Below are 17,897 nucleotides of genomic sequence, written 5' to 3'. Positions count from 1 at the left end.
TCCCGGAGTTATCGGTACTCTGTGTTCTATCTGCAACACCCGTGGCGCTCTAGTTGCTTCTACTGTATTTGAAAGCCAGAGGTAGGGCACTAGAGCAGTCGGTGGACTGTCCGCACTCACCCTGAGCAACCTCGAACTCAACAGATGCCTAATCAAGCCCGGCCATGGCCGATCGTGACCTGGTCATTGGTCGCATGTTTCCTAATCGGGCTTGCATACCTACTCCAATCAACTCAGTTCTCATCTATGCCTTTGATCCTGATTGGAAAGCACCAACACCTCCAAAAAGACCAGGAAATCGCAACGCGCCCAAGAATCGAACTCCACCCGGAGGATCATGTGTACCGAGCGCCGGTGACACAGTATCTGGACTGGCATATTACAGTAGACCATCGCAGACCGGATGGTGTACTGAAGCGGGTCTATCTGATCAATGGTGAGTGCGCAGTTGGGGTGAAGTTGTGTTTGTGGGCTGACCGGAGGATATTGAATTAGACCTGTTTCCTGGCCCGACGGTTGAGGCCCGCTCTGGTGATACCTTGATCATCACTGTTGAGAATGAGCTGCTAGATGAGTCGGTTACGCTTCACTGGCATGGCCTTCATGTTGCCAGTATGTACTTGCAGTATCGGAACTTGAAGTTTTAGAGCTGACCCTCTCAGATTCTATGGACGGGGCTGCCGGAGTTTCCCAATGCCCCATTTCTCCCGGGAGTCGATTTGTATACAATTTGACTATTCCATCCGATCAAAGTGGTACTTTTTGGTATCATGCTCATTCGGGGGTCTCGCGAGCTGATGGCATTTATGGTGGACTAATTGTTCATGCGCCAGCTTCAAAATCGACTGTTCGAGGCTTGATGGCTCAGAAAGAGTATAATGATCAGCCATACACTTATGAAAAAGAGCTTCTGCTTCTCATCGGCGACTGGTATCATCGGCCTGCAAGTGACGTTCTTGAGTGGTACATGGACCCTGGGAACTTTGGGAACGAGGTATGGCCTGGTAGTTATATCAAGCGTAATGTGTCATTGAGTCACTAATGATCAAGCCTACTAGCCCATCCCTGATTCTCTACTCATCAATGGAGTGGGACGCTTCGACTGCAGCATGGCTGTTCCTGCCCTGCCGCTGGATTGCACTAAGGGTATGAACTGGTCAATCATGGACCTCGTTCCTGATATGACATATAGAATACGTGTTGTAAATACTGGGTATGTACTTCTATTTTCAAAAAAAAAAAAAAAAAAAAAAAAAAAAAAGGAAAGAATCGGTTAACCATTTCTAGCGCACTTGCTGGGTTCACTCTCTCCTTCAGCCATCACGTACTGGATCTTATGCAGGTGGATAGTATTGATGTACAGCGTCTGCGTCAGCGAAATGCCAATTCTGTTGGAATCCTGTATCCCGGACAGCGCATGGATTTTATCCTTCCGCCGTCGTCGCAGAGCACCAACAAGCAGTCATATATGACGGTTCAATTAGATCAAGAGTATGTACATTTAGCACAAACACCATGAAGTTTCTGCTAACAACTAATCAGCTGCTTCAAGTACACCAGTCCAGCATTGACCCCTGATCAAACATTCCCAATTAATCATCATCCAACTTCCACTTTCAATACCAGCTCCCAGCCACCGGTGGTTATCAACCATGTCAACATCCAAGAAGTACCATCCGCACCCTCGATTCTAAACTCACTTCCACCAACAGCAGAACAAACACACGTCATCTACACTAAGATCCAAAAGATGGCCCGCTACTCCAACAAACCATTCGGCTATATCAACCAAACAACCTGGAAACCACAACAGCATCCACCAGCACCGCTGACCACTTTACCTCGTACAAAATGGGATAAGAACCAATTGACAATTACTACAGGACCGGACTCAGTATGGATCGACCTAGTAATCAACAACCTAGACGAAGGATCCCATCCATTCCACCTGGTATGAAAAGAATATTCTCCTTGCTCTCCCATCCGACAAAATAAACACACCAGCACAATCTAACAAACAATACTGAAGCATGGCCACCACTTCTATATCCTAGCAACATATCAAGCAAGCTCCGGCTGGGGCTCCTACAACCCCTTCACAGATAAATCACCACCACACGCAGGTTCAGACCTGGAAAGGGATTCACCTTCATCTGCATCCTTATCCCGTGGCCACCCAGACCAAGCCACAGAAGACGAAAACAACACAGGCTCAACCCCAAACATTTCCAGCCCGTACGTCCTCTCCCGGGCTGCACTACGTGACACGGTCAACATCCCGAGTCGCGGGTATGCCGTGCTCCGATTCCGGGCCGAAAATGTTGGGGTTTGGCTTTTACATTGTCATGTTCTTTGGCATTCTGTTACCGGGATGGCTATGTTGATTGATGTTGGAAATGGAAGGGAGTTGGGAGCTGGTGGTGGTGATGGTGATGGGGTGGTCTGTTCTGATTCCCCAGTGTTGGGGTAACAGGGGCTACCCACTGCTCCCTACTAAATAAGGGCCACTCTAGGTAGCTAGGTTGCTAGGTTAGTTTCTGGGATTGCTACCAACCGTTTAATAGCAATATTACAAGGTAACGATCAGCCCAAATGAAACTCTTTTTCAGTATAGGCTATAAGAATTCAGGCAGTCAATAAGACCAATAAAAGATATGATTCAGGAACAACCTCTAACACAACCAAAAGCACTTTTAGCGAAGATGCCATAGATTCATGGAAGCCTCACGCGACCTACAGCAACTACATCAACGTCTATAAGCCGCCGTTTAGAACATTGCCGGGCCGAGATCGCTGTACACTCATCGTAACAAGATCTTGGTTCGTTCGTGAGTCTGGATTTCCTCTCTATTTGATAGACAGTTCTCTGAATCTGGTATACTACAGGCCCTGTCATCAGGAACGGACCCAATTCAATCACTCAGGCGCCTTCACAGAGCACCTTAATAGACAACATACCTTCAATGCCACGATTTTGACTTCGTTTTTGCTAATATATGCCGTATATTGCATGGCGATGAAGCAAGGCTCCCAAAAGATCCAAAGTTCTACGGGAGCACTTGGAATTTCGGAGGGTCTAGTTATCTTCACAGATAGAGAAAAGCGTAGAAAGAGCAAGGCACCGAATCATGAGCTCTTTGTTTCCTCGAAATTCGATAAATGATTTCTCCCCTGTCATCAAACAAACCTTTCACGTGCACTTGTAAAGGCCAGTGAAGTGCATCGATCCGAGTCTCCTTTAGATGTACAACAGCTATATTGCTGTTATAGGGTTTATCAAGATAACAAATACTCTGCTATACCGTCACGAGGCTTAATATATAGGCCGATACAATTATTTTGCTTCTTTTTGGGAAAAGCCTGGATTTGAGGGCGCTCATAGATCTCAGTAACGAGTTCCTAGATAGCATCCATATATTCTCTAATGACGCGAGTGCAGAGGATTTACCTAAGCCAAGGTAAACAGAGAAAAGGGTGGATCTGTTCGTGACATACTAATAATAAAGAAAAATACCTAGGTTCAAGTACACACGTTCGCATATTCTGTGCAGAGCGAACGACTCATAACGCCAGTAGCGAGCCAAATGAGAGAAAACGAGAGGTATTACAAAAATGTGCAGTGAGACGGCTGTCATATATCAAGCCCCGAGGAAACCAGAAAGGAAGACCAGCTTCGCCCTTCAGGATAGGATACAAAGAGAGAGAAAAAGAGAGAACGAGGAATTTACGTAGATGCAGTAGCCCACTCGACAACTTCCAAAGCGCACATGACGAGGACGAGGGTGGATGGGAGGATCCTATAGAGAGGAAGTAGGTTAGCAGTCATGTCATGAAGAATGAGCAGGGAAGAAAGCCCCTGCACTGGAACTGAACTGAACTTACCAGACAACATAGCTCTGGAAGAGAAGCTTCGACATAGCCCCAACATAAACGTTATTAATCTGGCAGATTTGCGCCAATTGCAACGCCGACGGCGCGCCAGTAAGCAAGAAGCAGACGATAACGAAGATCGGATCGTCGAGGATACTAATCGGCACAAACTTAGCCGTAAGCGCCAAAAGCGGTGCCATGATAATAGTCGGCATCAGCATGCGCGCCACCAACGAAGCGATAATCAACTTGCGCTCTTCGCGAGGATGTTCCATATCCTCAAGCGCCTCATCGGGCAGAGTGTTCCGCGCCAAGTTCGCGCCCAGCACGACCAATATAAGTGGCACGGCGACCTGTCCATTCTGATCGATTGCACGGGTTACCGAGTTACGGACAAAGGTGCCGTCGTCGAAGAAAAGTCGTTGCAGGGCGGGTACCGAGGCGACAATTATTGAGACTAGCATTGCCCAGAGAGGCGGGTTCATGAAATCCCATAAGCCATTGACGAAGCGGCGGGCGCCGCGGCTGGTTGATGAGAGACCTTTTTGGAGTTTGGGTGGGAGGCGTGCTTGGAGCGCGTTTGTCTTCTTCTCCCACCAACGCCCATGGCGATCTCGGGATTTGCGCAGAGATGACTTCCAGCGCTGGACACGGGTTTGCTCTGCCTCTTGAGCTTCCCGGGCTGTGATTTCTACGTCGGGGAATTGCAGGATGTCGCCCCGGGAGCTTTGGCGCGGAAGGAAGGGGCCGGTTGGTGGTGGTCCGATTACGGATGGGGAATCATCCGAGTCTGGGCCGTCGGAGTGGGTGGAGGAGAGTTTGGAGTAGGAATATGCACGTGTTGACACGGGCGTTTGGTCTCCGGATTGGAAGTCGCGTGGGGTGTGGGCGTGTTGCACATGGTGTAGATCGTCTGAGCTCTGCGTCCGGACGAGCGGTTCGTCTGGGTCTGTTTGGGCGGGGTTGTCGGTGTAGCGCGCCTGGCCCTGTTCAATGACTGAGTTATCTGTCACTTCGCGCTCTGTTTCCTCCAGGTATCGGTCCTTGGGGGCCAGGAGAATGTGGTATCCCCAGCTCCAGCGCACGAGTTGGCCCAGTTGTTGGAAGATAAGGAGATAGAGGATTCCACGCGCGGCGACTTCGTCATCGTTGTCATTTGGAATCCGGTCCCAGTGGAGGCCTTTCAAAGTTGCTGAGAGCGATACCACGAGGGAGATGGGGAGGGAGTTCGAATTGCCGAAGACCTATTGGGATCCTTATCAGTAACGCGTCTCGTATGATGTCACAAATCACATACCGCCATGGCAGCCACAAAATTGGACTGGCGTTTCTTGAAGCCACAACATTTTGTAACGACCCAGGAACAGAAGTATGACACGAAGGTCTGGACGACGAAGATGACAGGGATGATAGCCAGGTCCGTCAGCTTCTCGGCGGTCAATTGTGAGCCCAATTTTGTGAAAACTGTAACTGTCAGCTTTGCCGATCACAAAACCTATCTCCTTTTCGGGGAGAGCTTCAGGAGCGGCTTCCATACTAAGACAAGGAGTGAACAGAGTCACGTTAAGGTTCGCCACGAGCTTCTGGGCATCGGCATCAAACATGCCGTGGCGGGCGGCGATATAGCCAGGCAGACTGACACAGACAACTTCCAGCACGGCCTCAAAGACGAGCAGCACTAAATGAAAGAACGAGGGGTGGCTGGAATGGGCGCCTTCCGGGAAGAAGCCGCTGGTGCCCATCGGGGCTTGAATGGCATTGACATTCTGGAATGACCGCGGTAAGTTAAAGATGGCCATGAGTTGGAAGTATCACAATTGTCCTTGAGTGAGAGGACGGGGAGTTGTAGAAAGGAAGAAAGAAGAAAGGTTGACGACATTCCTGGCAGGGATCTTGGCAATCTCGCCCACGTTGATAGTTCCTTGGATAGAGCTCCCTCTCCACAGTGGCTGTGATCGGGCATTGTTATTCCGACGGTCTGACATATGAATGGCGCAATACACGGCAAGTGGTATATACTACAACATCTAGCTTTTGTGCTACAGTGTCTTGAAACACACATACTAAATATACATCACAGTCAAGGATTGTTTCAAGAGTGCAAGAGATAAGTGACGCGAGCGGCAAAATGCCAAGGGTGGTCAGTGCTTTGATAACGGGTCTGCAGCCAATAATTAACAAAAAGTTGTATAGTTACAAGTTTGTACAGAGTACTGGTAGAATTTATAAATTAAGCTAGTTTTGACCGTGCTGTCCAGCAAGGGTATAATACAATGGTCTCAGCAGGCCTCTAAAAAGAGTGCAGGGCTGTGCAACATTCACGCATCAACAAAGCCCAACTTCTCGCCTACTTTGATGCGCTGTCCCTTCTCGATATTCCACTTCCATCCATCAGTCGGAGTATCATCCGGCCAGCCGGCATCCACTGACTTGCGAGTACCCAGAGGAGCCTCAAACACAAGAACGATCGAGCTGCCTAGCTGGAATCCGCCCATTTCTTCGCCGCGCTGCAGCGGATGTCCGCCAAGAGTCCGGCTGGCATGGCGGTAGGTCGCTTCAACAAAACCGGGATACTGCTCACCTCGCTTCAATGCCAAGGCTGCTGCTAAGTCCGCCGCGGTGTCGGTCAACAGGCTGTTAGTGCGCAGCTCCGAATCAAAGTTGATTTTGATGGAGCCCACGTTGGTGGCTCCGACCGGTGTGTAACTAAAGAATCCCCATCGCCACCGGCCAAGGAGGGCAACGCGCTCATTGAGGGTGAACAGACCGGGAAGGTGCTTTTGCAGGTATGGCGAAACGGAGTATAACTCGCCGGCGAAGTGGCGACGGCTTTCGACCACCCATGGAGCTGGGGAATGGAAGCGGTGGTAGTCTCCCGGGGCCAGGTAGATCACAACGTAGAACAAGGCGTGGTTGGCTGCGGTTTGCGGCGCATACCAGGGGTTCCGTCACCGCGGGCCAGTTCCTCTTGCACTTGGATTTCTGATGTCGCCTTGGATGTTGTAGAGGCGTCCATGGAGGCACGTCGCTTAGGGGCTTCTGATTCGCCAGACAACAAGCTCGGAAGCGTGTAGGAGATGCCGTTCATGCGAGCAAACTCCTCATGCGCAGCCATATTCTCCGAATCCTTTTGTGTTTCCTCGGTGTCCTTGTCCATGAGTCGCTTCGTGTGGTCGGCGTGCGCAGGTGTGGCCGAACCCAGGAGAGCATCCAGACTATAGGTCATTCCCTTCACTTGTTCGACTTCACCCCGCTCAATCATTCCAAATTGCAAAATGCGACCATCGGACGGTGCCAGAAGTGCTCGTGGGTCAGGGTCTAGAGGTCGAACGCCAGGCTTCAATTTGCGGTAGAAAAAGGCAGCCAAGTTGGGGTAGGTGTGCAGGTCGGGCTCGGCAACTTCTTCAAGGTTGACGCCAAAGGCCCAGGAGTATAATTTGAATCCAGGAACGCGGAAGTAATAGGGGAGTTCGATTTCGTTGAACTGACCCCAGAGCCGCGACATGGCCTTCAGGGGCAGTGTGGACATGATCTGGACATGCCATGGACCGGACGGCACAATCCTCGGCCGACGTGGTGGTTTTTTGCTTTCGTCCCATTCATCTCCAGCGGCATCACGGGCCACGCGATCGCGCTCCGCGCGCTGTGACTTGTAGAAATGCAGCAATCCAAGCAGGCCAATACCGAGTCCGACCGGTATTGGATACCATTCGACCTTGGTGTTTCGTAGGGCGAATCGTAGTCGGGAACCAAATCCACCTCTGTTGTTTTCGGGGTTATTGTCCTTTTGATATCTCCATGATGTGGATGAAAAATGCCTAAGACTGGCTTTGTGGCGGGCTGTAGCCCGGAACGAGAATACCTCCATGGCCCCTATGCCAGAAGACGGTAAAGAATAAAGGAGGCGCTTGGCCATGTTTCATACAGGCGAAGATCAACCTTCTGAGCGTTTTTTCCCGGGGGGAAAAGAAGCGTCGCCGATACACCGCCCGGGCAGAATGGCACATGGGCACGTGGAATATGATGTTTGTCGACTTCGTTGCTGTAGTTGCTCTTTCTGCTCAATTGGCGTTGTGGTATTTCGTTGCATCTTTTGTTGTCTTTCTCTCCTTCGTATCTCCCACCTCCTTTTCCCACGTCCCCAGCCATTCCTATTGAGCTTATCGCTTATCGATACTTTGATGCCAGATATCAAGATCAAGTCCAACTTTCTCTACTCCTTGCGCTTGGAGATTCGACACCCTCAGATCCCCTTTGTGTCGAGGGTTCCTCTCACGTCAATAACCGGAGACTCTCCTCTAGCAGGATTTCCTTCCACCCCTCACCCCTCCATTGGCGCAATCGCGGCTTCATACAACCGCAGCTCCGATAACACATATCATTCCCCACACCAGCTCCAAGAGATATCTTTCATAGCTTCTTTTGCCGCACCTTCCTTTCCCATCACTGGGTTGCACATACCTGCATTCACAGCTCCAGAAAGTCCGACGTTGAGCCCACTGCCTACCACCTACAATGGCGGACGCACCTTCTTCCTCCGGCGAGGGCGCAACCACAACCCTCAACATCCTCTGTCAGATTCTGCCTCCTCCTGGGCGATACACGATGGAGAATCTGCCTTTGACCACAACTGTAGGCCAGCTTCGGGCCCGCATTTCCGAGACCTTCCCCGGAAACCCTCATCCATCAACTCAACGACTCATCTACCAAGGCAAGGCACTCCTTGACGACAACGTCACTCTTGGAGGCTTTCTGCCGTCTACAAATGTAAGTCTGCTGATATTCTGATGCTTTTAATTGTTCTCCTCATTGACCAAACCGTCTTGCAGGACTCTACTCACGCCCTGCATCTCGTGCTGCCACCACCCGAACCAACTCACGCGCTAGCTTCTGGTGCCTCCCAGCCATCGTCACAAGCTGTCTCTGATCGCCTACGTCCACTTCAGGCAAGACCATTTGCTACGGGTACCCCGGGTTTATTCGGCAATTCTGCAGCGAATCCGAGTCCATTTGGGCCCAACCGTACAGCTGGCTCAAGCTTATTCGGACCCAACGCAGCTCATTCAAGTGGATTCGGATCCAATGCACCGGCTGGCTTGAGTCCATTCGGACCCAACACAGCTCAGCCAAGTGGATTCGGCCATGCACCAGCTGGCTCGAGTGTATTCGGACCCAACGCAGCTCACCCAGGTGGGTTCGGACCCAATCGCCCAACCGGTTCAGGTTTGTTCGGTCCCATCCCAGCTAATCCAAGTCCATTCGGACCGGGCATCACGGGTTTCGGACCTGCACGCACCAACGGAAATCCTTTTGGCTCACTCCACAACACTAACACTGGTGGGGGTTCCAAGGATTCCAGCCACAGCCCGCGGCAACGGATGACGACACCAACCTCCGTCTTGCTAACCTGCGAAGCCAAACCGAAGAGATCGAACGGCAGCTGGAGCGTGGTCTCCTAGCCTCCTCGATGCGGCATATCGTCAACGTTCGGACGGAACTTCTAGGAATCCAAGATGCCCAATTCAACAGACGGCGTCCGCTGCCAGAGGTTGGAGCATTGATTGCACGTGTCATGGACGCTTATACTCGTGTATGCCAACTGGAAAGCATGCAACTTCGGGAGAGAACATCAACGAGCAGCCATAGCCATGCCTCAGCCAATCTTGAAACCAATGCTCAAGGTCGCTGCATAGTCAATTCGTCGGTTTCCGAAAACCATAGCATCTTTATCATGACTGGGCCAGGTGGAAGCCCCCAGGTCATCCTGGCCCCAGGTGCACAGTTGGACGGAACAATTTATCTGCCAGGCGCACAGTTAGACGGAACAATTTACTCGCCACCTGCAGCAGCATCTGATGCACCCGTCCCTCCGCAACCTCCTCAGAACGCAGCAATAGTCGAGAACGTGTTCCGCCAGGGAATGCCGAACCAACAGAGACGCGGTAACAATATCGAACAAGCCGGCTTGGCCCGCCACATGAGTCGCATCTGGCTATTCGTACGTCTTTGGTTCGTCTGCTACTTAACTAGTGAGCCTGGCACCTGGAGACGCTACATCATGGTCGCCGTTTCTTTGTTGGTCACTCTCCTGTCAGAAACCGAGATCCCTCAGCAAATCCTGCGAGCAGTTATCACCCCTGCACAGCGTCATCTCGAGGCTTTGGCCCGTGTTGGTGGACCTGCAGACCCTGCCGCAACTGCCAACGACCCCCGTTTTCAGGCATTCAGTATGCGGGAGCAGCTACGCCGCATAGAGCGGTCTATTCTTCTCCTTTTGGCTAGTGTAGTCCCCGGTCTTGGTGAGCGGGAGGTCGAGGCACACTATGCGGCCGAGCGTGGCGCCGAGCTTCGGCGTCAGGAGCAGGAGCAGGCACAGGCCCAGGAGCAGCAAGCTCAAACTACGGAGGCCGAGGGCTCTGCCAACTCCGCTGCTCAACAGGAGGCTCCTGCGTCGCAGCCTGAGCCAACTCCCGCCCAGAATTAATTCTGTAGGGTTGGCTGTCCATATTAGCATTTTTTGTTTGTGTATTAGCGATAGCGTACTTTTCTGTCCTTGAGTACGGGCCATGTTTGACGCTTGTGTTGAAGTAAAACCACATATTCTTATCTACTTCCACTCTATCTGTAGTGTCGTATACAAACTATATTGCTAGGTTGTTGTAGAGCGATGTATAATGTGATGGTAAACGACCTGGCACTAGTCGTAGGTAAAGGTAAAGGTCTATATGCGTGGGTAGTTATAAGAGTTGACTTACTGAAGCGAAAAGCTTCCAATTCCTTCCTCTGTTTCCTATTCCATTCCCTTGCTGTATTTTCTTATTCTATTCTCCCTTTTCTGTCTCCCTACCTTAATGTTGCCCTAGTTCCAGGCCTATAAAATCCTCTCCTCTCCCAGGGGAGCGAAACCCTCGTTGAGGAGATGTTCCGCCTGACGGAAGACAAAGGAAGAAAGGCAGCCCTCGCCATCAGGTGCTGGGTGTCTCCTATTGTATCCGCAACAAGACTGGCCATGAACCCGACTTAAGCCAAGCCGATAATGACTGGGCCAGGTGGAAGCTCCAGGTCATCCTGACACCAGGCGCACAGTTGGATGGCTAGCTAAGAGGTACTTCAATCCTTTATCCGAGCTCGTGGACTGATACTTGATGAGCTTGTTATAAGAATGCGAGCTACTCTTGTTCTTCTTTCAATGTCTCAAGATATCCTCGAAATGCACATACATGCTTTCCTACTATGTCCGAAGAGGTGTCCAAGAATAGACACCAAATAGAAAAATCAACGAGACAGTTTGACTGCGCATGTTAAATTCAATCTTTACCCGGAACAAGACACCGTAATCAGTTCCAAAGACAAAGTCCAGATTTAACAACAGGCCGCGGCTGAGCATTCACAGCAGCGCTTGCACTATGATCATTCCCAAAATCCATACACTCATCCTCCAACGCTTGCAGACTCCCACATCGAACAATACCATTCTGAACAAGTTTCTCCAGGATCATCACCAACCATACACGACACGTAACTCCCGGTATACCATTGACATCCCCGTCATGCAATCGCATAATCTGATCAAGCTGAGCAAGGCTTGTGTCTGGAACGGAGGCGATTTGAATAAGCACGCAGAAGAAATTAGACTTGAGGACCGAGTTGGGACCGTGTTCGGGTATCCATCCTCCGGTCAGACTGGAGACGTGGTATTTTATGCCGCTTGTTGTACTCGTGTGTAGGTAGAAGCCCCAGTGGAAATCATTTGGGCGTGGGGGATCCGATCGGATCCACAGGCCTATGTATAGTGCGTAGAGTGGGAGACTTGTTAGTAGGTCGGATTGTTGTTTTCTGATAGCTGTTGCACGTTCCTTTGCTTCTGTGAGAGTGGGGGCCGACATTGTTTTGGGGATACGAGTATTTAAGTATTCTTGTGAGAAGTATTATTGGTTTATGATAGATCGAATAACTCAGCTGCGGGAGCCTTTTTGATGTCGTAGGTTCAAAGAGTAAGCGAGACGCACCTCTTAGACAGGGGAAGGGGTGCCAACACGTCGCTTATGCCACCTACATAGCCAACCATCGAGGCGATTATCGTCTTTGGTTATTCCCCTGACAAAGACATGATTGGTTAACAAGAAATATTATATAAACAGGAAACCAACCTTTTACATCGTCGTTATGTTAGGCGACTTATGTATAAAAGTAGAATATAACAAGCGTTGACCTATAGCTCATTCACAACTCTATACCACTCCTTAAGACATCAACCACCTTCTCCTGAAAGTCCATCGCCAAAGCCGGCCCTTCAGTCCCTCTAAAGTCACACTTCAAACAAGCAAGAACAGCCCGCGTATATCCAATCCCCATCTCCTTCGGTAGTCCCTGTGTCGCTAGCATCATCAGATCCTCAACAACCTTCGTCGGCCTAGGCAGTCGCCCATTAGACACCGCATCTCGAATCTTGGTCACCATCAACCGTGACAGCGTAACCCACAACCCAATCTCAAGCAGTACTACACCCAAAGCATAGATATCATGCAGATGACTAAACTGCTGTGTAGGACGGCCCTGTCGCCTTGGATGGCGGTAGAGATTAGGCTCGACCTCAAAGTCGGGGCGCATGTCTGTTCCTTGTTGGACGGAGCGCGCATAGCCCCAGTCGCTGAGGTATGAGACGATCTTCTTTCCGGTGGTTGGTGCAGAAAGACGATGCTCGTAAAGCCCCGAGGTACTGACTCCAGTGGGGGTCTCTAGGAATAGGAGGATGCCTCTGCTCCAGATGTTCTTGTGGACCCAGGCTGAGGCGTGGACATTTAAGATCGTTAGGGCGAGACTGTGTGCCATGCTGAACCGGTCGTTTAGGGAAGGCTTCTTCAGTGGGCGGTCGTTTGTGCTGTCGACTGCATTGATAAAGTCATGGAGTGTCGTTAGTGACGCTGGGGCTGTTGGTTCGGATGGAAGTTTGTAAAGGAAAACAGTTCGCTCTTCGACGGGTTGATCAATGAAGCCCAGACACTCCAGCGCATAAATCTTTGGCTGGTCAAGGAACTCGGATGATTTGCTGGAGAAAGTCGTGTTTTGGAGCAACCAGGCAAGATTTCGGATAGGTTTCTTCAGCTCTTCAATCTCATCTGGCTCCAGATTGTCTTGTTTGAGCATCCTCTCGTATTCGTGGTACTCGACAATTACTTGCGTCTCTTCCGATTCTGAAAGAGACCATTTCCCTAGTTTGAATCCTCCTGTTGACTTTCCTTCTTCAGTGACAGTTCCGGTCAAACTGCGATAGTTTGCTGGCGCTTTGGTCTCCGCCAGCATACGTCTCTTCATCACCGGTTCCAGGCCGCTACTTTTCAGTCCTTTATGATCGCCTTCGACCAGAATAGCCAAGGTTTCTTGCGACATGTGCAGCATGAGGTTGCGCAGGTCCTCTGACCACTTGGTATATGCTTCCAGAATGCGATTCAGCTTCTTCTTGTCGAAGAGCGACCAGTCGTACCCCTTGAGCTTTAGCGATTTGGCTTTGGTCTTTGCCCGCTCGAGCAGCGTCTCTTGCACTTTAGGCCTTTCCGGTTCAATGGTGTACTCCTCGTCCACAAGACCGTACTTGGCAGCCATAATCTCATACTCAGCCAGCGTCTTTCTCATCTGCACTAGTAGCCCTTCAACCGTTTCGGCGATGAAAGTATCCACCTTCCCTGGGATCATCAACCCATGTTCCGGATGAAAAAATGTACGTTTGAAAAAGAGAAGAGTCGATAGCTGGATATTCAGCTTGAGCCGGATCTCGGCCCGGTCATCGTCGAATGCCTTGACGTCGGAGATGACGCCCTGGATGAAGACAGTGACCTGGTACACTTGAGTGATGGCAGTTACTGCCGTGCCATAAAAGTCCATTTTGCAAACAAAGATAGATGAAGAGGAGAAGTGTCAGGAAATCGGACTTGGCGGGGATCAACAGTCAGCACTAAGAGTGGGATGGGTTAGGGCTAATTTTAGAGGCTGAACTACTGCACCTGCACACTCTGCTTATTGTATGCCGTTGGCTTTTACTTCATGACTCCCCTTCATTCTCCATTTTAATTTCATTGCCTTGTAAATCGAAGGAAAATGTCAGAATACGACGATATTCTCAACACCCTCGACGACAACTACTACTCCATAGACGGAGATGATCTCTCCCCCTCCATCCAACCCTGGTCCAACTCCACCGACATCGAAGAACTCGACCTTGAAAGCCTAAACCTATCCTCCGATTCATCATGGATCGACCCTCTAGAGTCCGCCATAACCGCAACCCGCAACGGTTCAGCTCCGGTCCTCAGCACTCTCTCCCAATTCACCACCATCCTCTCCCAAACGGGTATCCACGGCCCCCGTCTCCTGAAAGCAGTAAATCTCTCCGCCCGGGCGACCAAGATCGGCTCCGGTGCACAGTTCACCGTCTTCAAAGACCCCATCTTCGAAGGAGAAGTCATCAAACGGGTTAACGTCCCGCTATCAAGCCGAGCTGAACAACGTTTCGCAGCGAGCACGGACTATCGCCTCCAGCTGAAGACGTTGGAGCTTGAGCTTCTATCACTATGCAACCCAATTTTACGCGCGCATCCCAACATTACCAGTCTTCTAGCCTGGGGGTTCGATTTCCCCTTTGCGGATCTCGCTGTTCCTGTGTTGTTCATGGAAGCGGCGATCATGCCTTTGGGCGATTTTCTTCTCGCTGCTGAGCAAAGGGACGTGGGAGTGAGATATCAGCTTGCATTAGGTGTAGCGAATGGTTTGGAGGCCTTACACAATCTCAAGATTGTGCATGGAGATGTCAAGCCGGATAATGTGCTTGTCTTTGCCGGTCCGAGTGATAACATGCCTTTCCAGGCTAAGCTGAGTGATTTTGGGGTCTGTGTTGATCTAGAGGCTCCCGAGGGGAGATTTACATTGGATGATTACCGGGGGACGCCGGCTTGGTTAGCACCTGAGGTGTTGAATGGGGATGTCTCGAGATTTGGAGGGTTCTCGCCGGAGTTGATGTTCAGGTTTGACGCGTATAGCTTCGGGATGGTGCTATTGTCGATTTTTACAAAGGATGGAGATGCTCCAGTTCTGGATAGCGACTTCGACAAGAGCTCTGATCAGATCTCCACATCACTCAACGATCGGAAGGACATACCCTCCTCTATACGCAAACAACTGCGCAATGCAGTACTGAGCCTGCTATCCGAGGATCCTCGAGCCCGACCACTTCCAAGTTCAGCTCTTCTCAAAACAGATACGCCAGCATACGCATCTTGGTATGTTCATTCCTCCTTGCCTCGGTTCATTCGCTAACCTATGATTCCAGGCTTTCCTCAATCCAATCAAACTCTACGACGACCCATGTTGGCATCATTGACCCAATCTACAACAAAGGCCCGCTCTTCTGGTACCGACTGGACGAGAGCATCCGCATAGAGCTCGAAGAACAACACGCGCTCAGCAAGGAAGGCAATGCACCTCCATTTGCAGGGGATGTTCTCTTTGGAATAGCACAAACAATCACCGGACAGAAGCCAGCGTATCTTGATCGTATGCTGGGCTATCTAGGCGACGCAGCAAAAGCGGGTCACTCGCCTGCTCGGGCTGTGTATATGCAGATTATGGAAGCACATGGACAAACACTGGAGTTTACTCAGGATGTCTTGGATGAGTGGATGCTGCAGGCTGTTTCTGAAGGGTATTTCTTTGCGAAACCTGGCCGGCTTGTCAAGCGGGTGGAAGAGGCGAAAGACCAGTTTAGGATTCATGGGGGATTCTGTTCAGATGCATTCTTGGGGAAGAACGATGTTAAAGCTGCAATTGCCGGGAACAAGGTGTTAGAATGGAAGTCGAAGAGAGGAGATGTCGTTGACCGCAAAGGCAACACGATACTGCATGCTGCTGCTGCTTTTGGGTCTGTTGATGCGGTGCAGAGCTTACTGGATGCGCAAATGGAAGTGGACATGGAGAATGAGAATTCCGAGACGCCATTGTACAAGGCGTTCCAGGCAGGCCATGCGAAAGTGATAGAGGTCCTGCTTGACCATGGAGCAAGTGCATCCTGTACAACCCGGCAGAAGATCACTCCTCTGCATTGGCTGTTTATGGTTCCCGAAGCTTCAATCCACCAAATTGCAAAGCGGATGGCTGAGAAAGGAGCAGATGTGAACGCGGTCATGGAGCCTGTGATCAAGGAGAATAGCGGTGGATTCCCAGAGAAGATCCAGATCCTTCATTAGTATGTTTTGATTCTTCGTCTGAACCTCAAACTAACAGATCAGTCCGTTTGAACTTCCTCACGGCACACCATCCCATTGGGCATGCTTCTTCCGCAATATGACAGCCATGGATGCTCTCATCTCGCTCGGTGCCAACGTCAATGCAGTATACCATGGCCAAGATTCATCAACAACTCCACTTGCGTTAGCAGCATACTTTGGAGAGACAACTATAGCCAAATATCTGACATCCCACAGCGCGGATGGTACTCTGTTCGACTCGATGAAACGAAACACCTTGCACGGTATCACCAAATACTTCCCCGATCGACATGGCTACCTACCTCATCATTGGCATTATTGGATTCGCCACGGGACTTGGGAGAACCATCTGTCACAAATGATAGATTTAGTCAAAGTCTTGGTCGATGCTGGAGCAGACCTAAATGCCAAAGACAAGGGATATCCTTCTCTGACACCCATCGCAGCAGCCGCCGATCCAGGAGTCTGGGATGGCGGTATGATATGTGCATTGCTAGACTCAGGAGCTGATCTAAGTGAATCGATCCTGTCAGCTGGGAATACAGTTTTACATTCATGGGTGTCCATCATCGGACCGCGTCTGGACTATCCAAATTCGTACATCCCGACTCTACAGAAAATAGTCAACGCCATGCCAAATATCGACATTATCAACCGCTTCGAAGAAGAAACTCCACTCCATCTATTGTCGACAATTTACCACCCGGAAGATGAATTCGAAACCGCATGCAATGTCCTCCTCGATCACTCTCTTCCAGCAAATATAAACGCAAAAACACGCCGAGGCGAAACCCCCTTGTCAATAGCCCTAGAAACAAACCTCAATCCCATCCGGCGAGGCCGCTTCCTCCTGGAAAAGGGCGCCGACCCCCTCATACCCAAAGACCAAGGACGAGACATCTTCTATTCAATCGCCAACAACGTCGTCCTAACCGACCAAGACAGCCACGACCTAATCCAACGATTCCTTCTCCACCTCAACCCAGACATCCAACAAGCCTATAAAACGCACTACCTCCTCAACCCAAACAGCAACGCAACCCTCTTCGCAGCCGCATCCCGCGGCAAACCACAAACAACATCCCTCCTCCTCACCCTCGGCCTCATAAAATCCATCAATAATCCCTCCAACCCTAGATCCAACTCCACCTCCAAATCCGAACGCTGGACGCCCCTCGACCAAGCCCTCCACTCGGCAGAAATAACTCGTCGCGCACACATGCGCAGACTGGCATCATACAAAGCCGGCATAGCACGTACCAAAGCCCTCGAGGCGGATCTGGTCTATGATGAGAATCAAGGTCCGCCGTCGCGTGCGGCAGAAGCATATAGGCTTTTCCCGGATGTTATACGTATCCTGCGAGACGCGGGAGCTAAGAGGATGTGTGAATTGGAGGGGACTTCGAAGGGGGATTATATTGAGCAACCTGGGGAGTGGGATAAGAGGGATATTTTGGAGTATGGGTTTACCGCTGAGACGCAGCCTGATCGGGAGGGGTGGGGGTGTTTGTATGAGTTGGCTAGGTATGGAGATGGGAATGGGGGAAGGAGTTGGTTGGGATTGATTACGGGTGGGAGGATGGGTTGAGTCTTGAGTATGGGGGTTTTTGGATAGATTCTACATTGTTGTATGTATGTTCATCTGTTCATATGTGTAGTCAGGTAATATGCTGCTTGTGTTGATTGTATATGATCTATATATAAGTTCCTAGCTATAGGAAATGGTATAGTGTAGAATCAACAAGACTGACCTGTACGTTGGTCACCGTT

The 17,897-nt window shown here is 50.4% G+C and overlaps 7 protein-coding genes across 7 annotated transcripts; 3 read left to right on the top strand and 4 right to left on the bottom strand.

The window, feature by feature from the left end:
* Positions 1 to 144: 144 nt before the first annotated feature.
* Positions 145 to 2,470, top strand: N7446_001512 (uncharacterized protein; the record flags this gene model as incomplete). Its single annotated transcript, XM_058510261.1, has 7 exons — positions 145 to 436; positions 496 to 612; positions 663 to 994; positions 1,059 to 1,213; positions 1,288 to 1,491; positions 1,543 to 1,951; positions 2,030 to 2,470. 7 exons carry the CDS (start codon positions 145 to 147, stop codon positions 2,468 to 2,470), a joined length of 1,950 nt encoding a protein of 649 aa, XP_058375797.1.
* A 1,254-nt stretch (positions 2,471 to 3,724) lies between these two features.
* N7446_001511 (Auxin Efflux Carrier superfamily) lies at positions 3,725 to 5,669 on the bottom strand (the record flags this gene model as incomplete). Its single annotated transcript, XM_058510260.1, has 4 exons — positions 3,725 to 3,797; positions 3,883 to 5,114; positions 5,168 to 5,334; positions 5,408 to 5,669. 4 exons carry the CDS (start codon positions 5,667 to 5,669, stop codon positions 3,725 to 3,727), a joined length of 1,734 nt encoding a protein of 577 aa, XP_058375796.1.
* Positions 5,670 to 6,188: 519 nt separating this feature from the next.
* On the bottom strand, positions 6,189 to 7,786 carry N7446_001510 (phosphatidylserine decarboxylase 1; the record flags this gene model as incomplete). Its single annotated transcript, XM_058510259.1, has 2 exons — positions 6,189 to 6,787; positions 6,808 to 7,786. The coding sequence occupies 2 exons, from the start codon at positions 7,784 to 7,786 to the stop codon at positions 6,189 to 6,191; spliced, it is 1,578 nt and encodes a 525-aa protein (XP_058375795.1).
* A 599-nt stretch (positions 7,787 to 8,385) lies between these two features.
* Positions 8,386 to 10,354, top strand: N7446_001509 (uncharacterized protein; the record flags this gene model as incomplete). Its single annotated transcript, XM_058510258.1, has 3 exons — positions 8,386 to 8,637; positions 8,700 to 9,093; positions 9,222 to 10,354. 3 exons carry the CDS (start codon positions 8,386 to 8,388, stop codon positions 10,352 to 10,354), a joined length of 1,779 nt encoding a protein of 592 aa, XP_058375794.1.
* An 853-nt stretch (positions 10,355 to 11,207) lies between these two features.
* Positions 11,208 to 11,756, bottom strand: N7446_001508 (uncharacterized protein; the record flags this gene model as incomplete). Its single annotated transcript, XM_058510257.1, has 1 exon — positions 11,208 to 11,756. One exon carries the CDS (start codon positions 11,754 to 11,756, stop codon positions 11,208 to 11,210), a length of 549 nt encoding a protein of 182 aa, XP_058375793.1.
* A 337-nt stretch (positions 11,757 to 12,093) lies between these two features.
* On the bottom strand, positions 12,094 to 13,752 carry N7446_001507 (uncharacterized protein; the record flags this gene model as incomplete). The annotated part of the gene is made up of 1 exon (XM_058510256.1): positions 12,094 to 13,752. The coding sequence occupies one exon, from the start codon at positions 13,750 to 13,752 to the stop codon at positions 12,094 to 12,096; it is 1,659 nt and encodes a 552-aa protein (XP_058375792.1).
* A 213-nt stretch (positions 13,753 to 13,965) lies between these two features.
* Positions 13,966 to 17,715, top strand: N7446_001506 (uncharacterized protein; the record flags this gene model as incomplete). The annotated part of the gene is made up of 3 exons (XM_058510255.1): positions 13,966 to 15,143; positions 15,194 to 16,105; positions 16,149 to 17,715. 3 exons carry the CDS (start codon positions 13,966 to 13,968, stop codon positions 17,713 to 17,715), a joined length of 3,657 nt encoding a protein of 1,218 aa, XP_058375791.1.
* Between the last annotated feature and the right edge of the window lie 182 nt (positions 17,716 to 17,897).

This window comes from Penicillium canescens, assembly GCF_028828765.1.
Source record: "Penicillium canescens strain IBT 15451 chromosome Unknown utg000002l_segment0_segment0, whole genome shotgun sequence".
Classification (NCBI taxonomy): Eukaryota; Fungi; Ascomycota; class Eurotiomycetes; order Eurotiales; family Aspergillaceae; genus Penicillium; species Penicillium canescens.
This window is presented reverse-complemented; position numbering and strand designations above follow the sequence as displayed.